Source organism: Lolium rigidum, chromosome 6, assembly GCF_022539505.1.
Source record: "Lolium rigidum isolate FL_2022 chromosome 6, APGP_CSIRO_Lrig_0.1, whole genome shotgun sequence".
Taxonomy (NCBI): Eukaryota; Viridiplantae; Streptophyta; class Magnoliopsida; order Poales; family Poaceae; genus Lolium; species Lolium rigidum.
In genome coordinates, this window is record NC_061513.1 from 83192231 (window position 1) to 83204967 (window position 12737).

A 12737-nucleotide genomic window follows, 5' to 3' on the forward strand; every position below is an offset into this window, starting at 1 on the left:
GCATGCGGCAGACTATTCTCTGGTTCCCTCCGGCGAAGCTTACTGCATTGAAGTAGTCTTCAATCTAGGTATCAGGCCTTTCGCTGCCATCATAGTGCTTCAGTTTTCCGGGTAGCTTAAGGTTCAAGCCTTTTGGATAGGGCTCCTCTCGGATCATCGTGCCAAAGCATTTTGGGCCAATGTAATAAGATCTGTACTCGTTGAGCCGTTCCCTTGCATCGCGTGGGCTGTTGCGGGGAGATTTTGAACGGGAGCGAGATCTCCGGCCTCCGCCTCCACCTCCTCCACTGGGTGGTGGGGAGGGAGATCTGAGAGGGGGCATGTGGGACCTTTTGCTTTCGCCTTCGGATTCGCCGCGCCCTTCACGTTGCTGACTCTGGCTTCGGTGGCTACCTTCCCCATGATGGCGGTCGCCTCCATCGTTCCGGCTTCTGTGGGGCTCAGGCTCACGTTCTTCATTCCGGCTCCAACGAGGTTCTGGCATACGCTCAGTGTTCCGATTTCTCTGAGGAACCTCGTTGTCGTGGATGCTGATTCCGCCAGGCCCATGGGGTCTGGTGTTTCCAACTGGATTACGGTGGTGAGGAGGCGGAGGAGGTTGTTGGGGCCGCGGCGGAGGTGATGGGTTTCGGTACTTGTCCCTTCCAGTGTACATAAGATCCTTTCCCTTCCTTGGATCCGTCGGGGGTGTCTTCGACGGTACCGGGATTGGATTTGGATGTTCTGTGCTCCGTGGAGCCGGTGCGCGATTCATCGTCACGATGCTGACTTCCGGAGGCGTCCTTCTGCGCTATGGACACACAAAGTTCTGGGTTGGATTCCAACCTGCGCGAAGTGTCTGCCTTACTCTGTTGCTTCATTGCTGAAGCTACCAGTGTGCGGAGGCGTGCGATGTCGATTTCCTCATCTTGCTTGGCCAAGATCTCCACGGCTTTCTTCATATTATCCTTTGGAGTGGCGAGTGGCTGCTGGTTTGTGGGGGTTGCAAAGTTGATCTTTCGGGGGCCAATGGCCTCCCGTCGGATTCTATCTGCTTCCTTACCAGCATCCTACATCATGGTTTCCCATTGTGCTCGGAGTTTCTTAGCCTCTGCCAAGCATTTTACGGCTTCGCGTTCTCTCTTGAGGAAACTTTCCATCACTTCTTCTGCTTCTTGCCTCTCCTCCAGCATTGTTGTTGCAGTGTTGGCAAATACTTTAGCTGCGGCCAGCATCTCCTTTCTTTTTTGCTTCTAGAGCTTTAGGATCTGCGGCATCATCCGGAGTTATTGGTTTGTTGAGGATTTCCAAGTGCGTGATAGCACCCCGGCCTGCCTGTTCGACGAGCTCTTCTGCGGACAAGTTTCCCCTCTGCCCGGAGATATGCCCCTCTCCGGAATCTGGCGCGACGCGGTAGCGAGAATGCGAAAGCGGAGTCTCCGAAGTGGACGGGCCTAGGAGTCCGACATCTGTTGGAGTTGCTTCTTCGTCAGTGTCCTGCTTTAGCCCAGTTATGGTTGCAAGGACCTGCTTGGGTGGGGCGGATTCAGCTTCAGCTTCCTCGTCACCTCCCAGCTCCTTCGTGAGGCGATTGTACTCCTCTGTGGCTAAGGTGGTAGCATCGTCTGAGGTTGGGCTCAGATTGCCCAGGATCGATTCCTCTTTGTCTCCCGCATCCTCTTGTTGATCCGGAACATCGCTGTCTCTGGCAGCCTCCTGCTGATCCGGGCGTCGTTGTCTCCAGTAGCCTCAACCTGCATGGGTCCGGCTCCTCCTGAGGAGGGGCGGTTCCTGCGGTATGTGCGAGGAAGTGCACGAAGTGGCACCTTTGCTTCTCTAACACCTGGGAGACCCAGGCGGATCTGCATTGGTCTTCCACCATAATTTCCTGCTCAGGGGCGGATTGGGTGGGTTTTGAAATTTCCAGATCCAAGGCGGAATCTTCCTTAGAAAGTTCATGCGTCTCAGATCAGATCTTCGCGACTGCGTCTAGCTCAGCGGCGATCTCACATAGACGGAACAAATCCCGCTCTTGATTCATAGGCCTTAACCATTCCATTGATATACCTAACTGCACCTTATATGATCACCCTATCATGGTGTGACAGTTGATGCAGCCAAATCAATCTCTGGAGATGACGATTAAATATGATCTCACAGACTGAGGATTAAGTTACTATGCACTCATTATAAATGTCGTAACATTGAAATTGATATGACATGATCGTGTTACAATACTTATGATATGGGTATGTCCACCATATCATTCATCCAATCGATATGATCTCATTGTCAATGACACGCGTGTTTCCATTATCGAGAAAACCTCGACCAACAATTGACCTCAATGAACTAGTCAGGCACTTGTGTGCTTACTTGGGACTCCTAGTTGTTTACAATACCACACGTGTATTAATATTTTTCTCGTAATACAATTATAGCATGGCACGAAACTAATTATAAACATTTGACATATAATAAATAACTATTATTATTTGTCTCTAGAGCACTATTCCAACATGGGCTTAGTGTTGGCGGGTGCTCTTTCTGACAGGTGATACTACTGATTCTACCGGTCATAGAGACCACCTCTAGGTGGCGTTTCGAGCCGTCTTTGACGGATTTTTGAGTGCCAATCAGTGACAATCGGTCAGAAAAAATGGTTTTTGTACTAGTGTTGCACGGAAATGATGCCGTTGACTCTAATTCGTTGTGTCCGAGTATCTCTCTGTTGATCTTTCCTTGCTGTGAAGTCAGATCTATTATGTTTATAAGCGTCTTCATTTGAGCAGTGTACGATGACTTGCAAGTGGTGGTCCGTGGTGAAGATCTTTTTCGGCTGGATTTTTGCGCACATCTTCTCCGGAGCTCGTCAACTGTGTCGGAGCTGCCCATCTATGCTCGAGGAGTTATCTGTTTGGCATAGGCCAGTTTTAACTTCACGATGGCCCTACAACGAGTTCTTCCTTGGTCGTTTTTTACAGGGAAGTTAGACTTGTTGCAGAGTGATGGCGTTGGTGGGCAACCTAGACGAATCCTCGATTTGGTTTCACGTATACAACTTTTGCAGTAGCCAGGGTGGTGTGTACGCACACTCCAGACGGTCGTTATGACGGTCGAGGGTGGCTGTACCAATTTTTGGCTGGTTTTCCACTAATAAATCAGCTAGCTCTCTTCTTGTTAATTAATGAAAATGGCAAATATTTTGCCTTGTGTCAAGAAAAGTCACCACATGTCCTAAATGATCTGAGATGTTCAACCGCCAGTTGTAACCATAATATTTTTTTTGGACCGCAGAATTATTGTTTGTACTTTGTACCCCGTATAAAAGAACCAGTATGAGTAATCCCTTGTGAGCTGTAAATTTTCTATCATATGTAGCTTGTTCTGCGAGAAGAACCTTTCAGGTTACTGTAGAATATGATTTCGTGGCTAGCCTATCTCGAGGCTTCACTTGTTTAAGCTGCACGCTGTGAACGAGAGCCGTATTTTTAAAGTTCGACATCGCTTCATCATCATGCATACCAAGTTGCAAACTGTGGTCTTCCGAGAGAAGCGTAAGAAATTCGAGACCGGCCTTACTCTTTTGGAGCGCATATAATCTATTGTGTACTCAGATCGACCGTTGACATCTTAACTCCATCTAGGCCTGCTCTGTCGCCACCATCAGATCACAATCATAAGTGATTTGCTTGAGAATCATCAATCATGTCAACCGGCCGGATGTTGTGTAACGCTGCCCAATGAACTATATAATTACTACACCAGTCCTAAAATATAAGATAATTTGGTAGATAATTTTTGCCAGCCAAAGCATATTATATTTTAAAATGAAGATAGTAGTTTATTGTCTTGCAATCAGTTTAAGTGAAATATACCCACCTGTAAGTTCTAAATTCTAAACCAAAGTGCCTTATTTTAAAGAGTTATATACACTTTTGGTGGAGGAGTCATTTTGGCTCATATGAGCATTCGCACCCATTATGCAAAATAATTAAAAAACAATTTTAAAAATGTTAAAAAATTATGACATAAAATTTATGGTGTACATTGTGACATTTTATGTTTGTACACAAGTTTTCGTGATAAAACAACATTATATGTGGCATGTAAAAAACAAAAAAAACAATGTCCTGTACCTAGTCGTCTTGTAGCATCAAAATTTGTCTTTTTTACAGGAGACAAAGAATTTTTTTCTGAAAACTTGTGTACGAAACTAAAATGTCTAGATCTACATGTAAAATTTTATTTCGAATGTTTTGACACTTCAAAATGTATTTTCACACAACGGGTTCATATGCTCCTATGAGCCAAAGTGGATTTTCCCACTTTTGGTACCACAACTTGTATATCGGATGTGCATTTTAGCCTGACAACTTGGAAAACGTGTACCCATAGTTCCTGAACTTGTTTAGCGGACTATTTTGGTCTTGAGTTGATGTGTTGTTGAGACGTATGACGCCACTGTGCCTGATGGCACGCGTTGTTGCGTGTAAATTCTGCAGCAAACCCCCTGGACTCTTAATCTTTGCAGCATAATCCCCAATCTTGAACCCTAAGATAGCTCTCCCAGGGGCGTCAGTGACCTTCAAGGGCATCGAGCGGAAGGCGGAGATTGTCAGCGAGAGATTTAGGGAATGAGTGGCATGGAGGTAGTCGTATGGGATCAATTCAATGCGGGTGGCAGCTCAAATCCGACCACGCAGGTGGCGTTGTGGGTGGCGGCGGAAGTAGCTGGGCGGACAACACCAACAACAATTGGGCAACAGTGACATGTGAGGTGTACTAGATCCGACGGTGATGGCTAAGATAACTATAAGATTTGATGTTGTTCCATAGGCTGCTATCGATTTGAACATCGACTTTTTAGTTTGCTCTACTTTGTTCAGTTTGTTTTGAATGTTATTTTGCTTAGGGTAAACTGGAGCTTGTTGATTCTGATCAATTTCAGAATTAGAACCAATATGTTAGAAAAAGAAATTTTATAAAAATAGAAGATGACAATGTGAATCTGTTGGGGAACATAGATAAAGTGGAGCTAGGGCTCCCTGAATCAAGAGAAGAAAATGCAGAAGAATCGTAGGGAGGAGATGAGAAATAGACATATGAAGGAAATGATGATTGTGTTTATAGTAGAAACTTGTCTAGTGATGTATACTTGCGTAGGTTTGATCATCTGTTTTTTTTTCGTAATGTACCAACTGTTTCACTGTGTTTGCACCCTTGCATGCATGAATTGGATTTTCGAAATAAAATAGAGCTTGTCTTTGAGCACTTGCTTGCAATTTCCTTGAATTTGGATATACTGTGATGAAATATAGAAGTATATTCGAAATTTGGAAAAAAAAACTTGCTTGCAGCTTCACCGATGTAGCAAAACAACATTGTTACACTTCAATCTTAATTTATGCATCAATATTGTGGATTAGATTATAGAAACATTGCAGAAAACTGCAACAACATTAATTAGGATAATATTAACATTGCAGACAGAGAAAATGCACTCATACAGTATCTTAAATTTCATCACATGATCCATTCTATCACACATCGATAATTGCAGAGAAACAAAACTATTTGACATGTGTATATATCACAATATCCAACATTATACCACAAAACAACTATATGTCATCATCTGGTGGTGAAAGCTGAATGAGAGGAACCTTTTTTGCATTAAGATATGGAATAATTTCAGCATTTGGATCTATGATGCCAGTAGATGTTCTATGTTCTTTCTCACCAAATAGTAAGAAATGAGTAGTGCCAGGAGCTGTGTTATATCTTATCTTTGATTTTCTTCCTCTACTAGCAGCTAATGCATTAGGAACATGCGTAATTCTATTAGAAGCTTACACATATCTTATATTGTTCTTTCTTCTACCTCTACTACATATCGGTAGCTTTCTATGCTACTTTTTTCTCTTTCTGGTGACCTTGGTGCACTAGTCCTTCATCTGCCTCATACTCTCAAATTTCCTCGAGATGAAGCAGTTGTCACTCGTACACTGAGTATGGAATGCTTTCTCAAGCAGCTGCCACAAAATCATTTTCTCGCAAAGGGGCAAGCACCCTTTTTATTGGCACATTTCTCTTTCCTGCTATAATATTTAGAAATAATTCAATATTTGGGCAACTAGTAAAATATATACAAATAGTAATATGATCTCAAATAGTAATATTCACAAATATGTGCACCCATTAAAATTCCATACCTCTTGTTGCACACATAATCAGTACAAATGTTAGCATATATTTCACTTTCACCAAAAAATTATTGCACTAATAGTGGAAAATGGAAAATGTACCTCAAGAGTAAATGGAATATCTATTTGTTCATACACCTAAACAATATTCCTCTGCATTTTCTCTAGCTGTATGTCAACTTATTTCTGGTGACTCTTTTTTTGTGATTAACTTTTGGATAGACAGAGTAGTGAATTGTCACTCGTGCCTTTGTAAATATTTTTTACTCCCTTTTTTAGTTTCCCCCACATGTGTCTACTTCCTATCTTTTTAGGCCTGCCCATAAGTTTTGTGTACAGAGGTGGATGAATACGAGTGCATTCATTATTTCCCAAGAAGTGAATTCCACTTTTTACCCTGTAATTATGCATTTGTGACACTAATTACCCCGTTGAATAAAAAATCATCTAGATTACACATTTTCGAATATTTGGACCCTCGATTTCTGGTGAGTATTCATTGGGCAATGTGTGAGGTGATTACCACCATTCAAAAATATCAATACGGGGGCGAGGAATGGAACAATTGGATAAGAGAAGTCTGAACATAATCGTAGATGATGGCCTCCGATATTTACACATTTTGTCGCACCACATCAACGAAATACGCCAGGACTATCTAACAAAAATAAACAAAATGCTAAATTGGGGTAAAACCATGTTTGAATACTCCTAGATGGGATACTCTTGTAAAATTTACACTAAATGGGGTAATATGTGTCACAAATGCGTAATTATAGGATAAAAAGTGGAATTCACTCTTTCCCAAAAGCACTCTCCATCTCAATGGTGCTAAGTTGTATGCATATGCTTTTGTTGAATGTGTGAATGGTGTAGCAGTTGTGAACTATAATGTATGGATTAATTCTATCATTTCTACAAAAAGCACTCTCCCTCTTGCAATCACATGTCTTAGATTTGAAAACCATATTGTAGTGTTTCTCCATCTCAAGGTATTGACAGAATATATATAGTTACCAGCTGGTTTCATAATGCACTCATCACTCCATTCTATGAATTTCTGCAACTTCTTAATATTTGGATAAATTATTCCTAGACACTTCTTAGATTCTCTTTATTATATAGTTTAGAGCTGAGGAAGAGACTAGGGTTTTGGCGCACTTATAATATGAACTACGCATGTCGACCTTTTCAAAAGTTACTAGGAACGACGTCACAGAGGCGGCGGTGAGGGGCATGAGAAGTGGTATGAGTAATTTGTTAAATCTTTTGTAGTATTGTTTTGTGCTCCTCCAGTTGACTTGAGAATTCTACCATCCCATGATACTTCCAATATTGGCTCAGATATTATCATTAATGTATATATTTCTACAATGAAATAAATAATCAAGGATATTTGCACATCTTTACAATTATAAGTGATTAGCATAAAATTGGAAGAAATAATATCATAATATCTAAAATTATCCTGTTTAAATGAGGATAAAAATGAGTGCAAAAAATCACTCATGAATTTTCAAAGGTGTCATCCTCACCAAGGATAACCTAGAAAACGTAACCGGCTAGGTAGCACAAAGTGCTACTTTCGTCATCCTAACAAAACTCTTATACATATTTTCTTCCAATGCGCCTTTGCATGTTCTATCCTCAGCCATCAACGTGGCTCTGCATCACAAAAAACTGGTGGCAATGCATTGATCTCAAGTAGATATTCCATATTCGGCTGGGAGCGGTAGCATTTATAAGATCGATGTAACTATATAAAAATGTTGGTTATTTATTGTAGGGAAATTCAAACTAGAGGCGCCGCAAATCGCTCTCTCTCTCTCTCTCTCTCTCTCTCTCTCTCTCTCTCTCTCTCTCTCTCTCTCTCGTGCGGCGTGACATGAACCATACGATTTGTCGCTCCCCTCCTAATGATGCTTCCCCCTAATCACCTCACCATATTTTATTCCCTCACCTTATCCTAGAACTACTCCGTCTACACCACCACAGAAGGTCGCATCGACACTGCGTCGGCAACAGGCGCTGAGGCCGCACTCGGTGTTAAGGTTGCCACCGGAGAGTGGCGGGACATCATAACTTTGTGGGGAGCCTTATTGGAGTCGTGGCCACGTGGGGGTGGGTGTTGATGGGCCCGTCGTGAGCGCGTTCGTGGATACAACCTCCTCCATGTCGTCTCCATTGACAACGCCTCTGGCTACGCTGACATCAGGCGAGCTCAGCAGGCGGGGCACGCTGAAAGTGTTGGCTCGTAGTGTCGGGAGGACGCCCCCATGTCGCCGACGAGCGCGACGTCCATCTACTGGATCAAGGAGGGCTCCACCATGCCGCCTTCGACGCACACAATGGGGGAGCTCGCCGCCACCAAGCCCGAATTAGTAGTAGGGGCATCGTCGTCTGAGCCCGCTAAAGCAGAGGAGCCCGCTGCCACCGAGCACACCATGATGAGGAAGGCTGCCATCGTGTGAGCACCGAACTGCGGGGGATGGCGTTGCCGCGCAACTGTCCTATAACGGAGGACCTCTCCAGGGAAGATGTCCCCCCACGCGATGGGCGTGAATCTGCTGGGAACTACCGTGTCACCACGTTCTTCAATGCCGCGTCATTACTATCATCGTGTTGAGCTATCGTTGCGACACAATGTTAGTCTTCAATGTTGGCTATTTTTTGTTGATAGCAGATACTTTGGCAATGTGGCTAATTAGAATGATATTTGTGGATAATTAACCTACTAGTAGTTTCTTTGCGGAAATACTTTTATACACTCACACATGGGTGTGGGTCTTTCCGTCACCGTCCATTTATTACTCGAGATTTGTTCCCACCATAGTAGATGGAAAGAGGGATTCGAGTGAGTGAATTATGGCAAATTAATCTGATAATTTCTATTGAGATAATCTTGTGATTGCTTCTTTATAAAAAATGTTAACTCTTATATTTGTTAGTCTGGTAATCGTCGGTAATTAATCTGGTAGCTCCTAGTATGCAACTCGGTAAACTATTACTAATTAATCTAGAAAGAGCTCTTCTTTATTTTTGTACGGAATGATGTTTAGGAGTGAGCAAAATCAAAGAACATGAAATCCGTCGATGGTGCCTGAGAATGAAGTGAGAGGTGTCTTGGTTCGGGCTCTAATCTTTTAGCGACGTGAACGCCATTGTTTTCGGTGCTATATACATGATTAAAACATGTAAATGATGTCTTTAGTCTACGTGAATGATGGTGTAGTTTTCAGATTGACCTTACATGTCCATAGTCTTCTTTTCAAACGCTTAGAACTATGCGTTATGCCTTTTTTTTCATGCGCTTGTTTTTCTAAGGGCTATGTGTATCTTGGATACGTGGAGACAAGGTATATTCTATACCTATGAGAGCCATAATGTTTCTAGACAGTGGATACATCTATACCAATTAAATAGATTTTCCAGGCGTGTGCTCTTTTTTTGCATGAATGTGTATGCTCTTTCTTACTTGCATCTCGTTAGTGCGAGCTTTTGAATACAATGAAGACGCTAGCTAGTTTATTCAAAAACCAAAAAATGGTTTACTCCCATAAATAAAAGAAGTTTAGGAGAAACATTTTACACCATAAGAGTCGTGCTGCCTCCGTCCACAAATAAATGTACCTATAGCCTTTGTTTTAAATCAAATGTAATAATTTTTGACCAATTTTATAAGGTAGTATTGCAGCATTAATGTTGCTCCTTCTAATTTATATTAATTATTTGTTGCTAATATGGATGTACAGTTAATATGGACTAGAGGGAATAATAAATTACTCCGTATCATAGATTTGTTTCTAATATATAATTTTATGATATTTCGATTTTATGTTATATAAGTTGCTACATTATTTATAATTTGATTTTAAAAAATCTTCTAATTTAAGTTAAAATATAGTAGATGTTTACTTATTCGTGCACGAAAAAGTAGAGATGAATGCGCACACAGATCTGTGAAAAGGAAAAAGGCCCGGGCTGCCCCTGTCTCATTTCCCTTCTCTCACCTGAATAAATCAAATTATCAAAGCACCCACGCGACCACGTGGTTCATATAGTATGCCGCTCCAAAACGTAGAGATCGAGCAGCTACATAAATCCGTCATCCGCATCGACTCCGGCACCTAGACTCCAATCCACAGCTACAAGCACAGAGCCTCACGTGCACATGGAGGCTCCGGCGGGCAAAGCTGCATGCAGCAAGCATATCGTCCTGGTGCACGGCGCATGCCACGGCGGCTGGTCCTGGTACAAGGTGGCCACGCGGCTGCGGTCGGCCGGGCACAGCGTCAGCACGCCTGACCTCGCGGCGTCGGGCGTCGACCCCAGGCCGCTGCACGAGGTGCCGACGTTCCGCGACTACACCAAGCCGCTGCTGGACCTCTTGGAGACCCTCCCAGACGGGGAGAAGGTCGCGCTCGTCGGCCACAGCCTTGGCGGCGTCAACATCGCCCTGGCCTCCGAGATGTTCCCGGAGAAGATCGCCGCCGCGGTGTTCCTCACCGCCTTCATGCCGGACCACAGCTCGCCGCCGGCGTACGTGCTTGAAAAGGTAGATACGCCATGACAGGTTCTCCATGATTTGCACTACTCCCTTTGGTCTAAATTAATTGATTGATGCAGCTGAGAAGTACATTTTAGACATAGTAGTATATGCGTCAAATAATTTAGACTGACCACCCGGAGTGCTTGTCCTTTTCTTGTCTCAAAGTCCAGATTCGGGCGCAGAAACAAGTAACGCCAATACTATATGCCAGCTTATTGCCCAAACCGTGACTTCTTTTGTACTAGTGAATGATTCTTTGGTCTAAATTTTTTGCTTTCCTCTAAAAAGTTTGTGGAGGGGAGAACCCTGGACTGGATGGACACGGAGTTCAAGCCTCAAGACCCCGAGGGCAAGCTGCCTATTTCCATGCTCTTCGGGCCGCTGGTCACACAAACAAATTTCTACCAGCTGTGCTCGCCGGAGGTACCCGTTCTGTACATGTCTAATCAACCATTTGAGCATCAGTTGACTAGAACATACCATGCATGTGAGAATCGATCAAATGTTTCCTCCAATAGAGTTCCTCCTAGAAATAGTTTATATAGTTCAACTACCACAAATGAGAAGTTCCATGTTCCAATTTTTTGGTAGGACCTAACGCTCGGAAGATCCCTGATGAGAGAGGGTTCGATGTTCGTCGACGACCTGAGGCTGCAGCAGCCCTACACTGAGGCTCGCTACGGGTCGGTGCGTAAGGTGTTCATCGTCTGCAAGGACGACCGCGGCATCGTCGAGAGCTTCCAGCGGTGGATGATAGAAAACTACCCGGTCGATGAGGTGATGGAAATAGACGGCGCAGACCACATGGCGTTGTTCTCGACGCCGGCTGAGCTCGCGAGCTGTCTAGCTGACATCGCGGAGAAGTATGATTGATGGTGGTGTGGCCGTACGTCGCTTGCTGATCTATCCGTTTGGCGTCGACATTTGTGATTTGCCGTAGCTACTCCTCATGTCTTACAGTTCCGGGTGGTTTGTCCCGTTCGTTGTGTTTCCGTGTCTTTTCATTGCACTCGATTCAGAGGGATGATGTTTCAACGTTGTGGTGTGACTTGTCGCTGTCTAATAATGTAGATAAGTGTCGTCGTGGTGTGACCTGTTGTTGTGTAACAGCAGGAGCGGAGCTCCCCATAGGGCAAGATGGGGCAGCTGCCCTACCTTTATATTTGGATAAAAACTACATATATTCACGTATGTTGTTATGTGTATACAATGTTCATTATTTTCTGTTAAATAAATCAGACTTTTTGTTTCCATAAGAACTCAGATTTAGATGTTTAAATAGGCAAATTAAAGTTTTAGAAGAGGCACACAACTCCCATGTCTTGATTTACTTTATTTGCTATCATCTTTCCAAAGCCTTTTGGCGATCTAGAAGAACAAGTCTATGAGGGATAAATTTTGAGAAATTCCAAATTTCAATACAATGAGAGACTACTTCGTGATTAGTCTAATATACATGTAATCCTTACATATCAAAGTATAGTTAAAAAACATGTGCATTTTTACAACTATTAATATGTTAGTCCCAATAAATATAAGAAAACTTATCAAGTATCATGAATAATAACATTAGAAACATCAAAATAATAGACATGTTTCGTACGAGCGTGCTACATAGAGCGGGATATATTCAAAAGAAAAAATGATATACTCACGAGCAGATCTGTACGGGATTTGTTTACGGGCACGACGTGGACTTGAGTTATAGGAAGAGAGTCCTTCACCAGTTCTTGCAAGATCTCATGCAGTCGCTAGCTGGTTGCCAACTCATCCCGTAAAAATATCCTGTACGAATCTCCCGTAAGTGTAGCATTCTTATGTGCTGAAACTGAGAAAGATTTTCAAAAAGAAGCTATAGCTTTTCTACTGTCTACGACTTTTGGATGAAAATAAAACTCCACTTTTGGTATTTTTATAGGTTCTACTTCTATTTAAAGATGTTGCTATTATCTTGTGTTTATAAATAGTATACCAATTCAAATAAACAACTTTTACGTTAAGTG

At 42.9% G+C, this 12737-nt stretch overlaps 1 protein-coding gene across 1 annotated transcript; it reads left to right on the forward strand.

Annotated features, from left to right (window-relative positions):
- Positions 1-10356: 10356 nt before the first annotated feature.
- On the forward strand, positions 10357-11675 carry LOC124658876 (salicylic acid-binding protein 2-like). Its single transcript, XM_047196872.1, has 3 exons — positions 10357-10740; positions 11023-11157; positions 11326-11675. Exons 1-3 carry the CDS (start codon positions 10357-10359, stop codon positions 11605-11607), a joined length of 801 nt encoding a protein of 266 aa, XP_047052828.1. The 3' UTR covers positions 11608-11675.
- The last annotated feature ends 1062 nt before the right edge of the window (positions 11676-12737 follow it).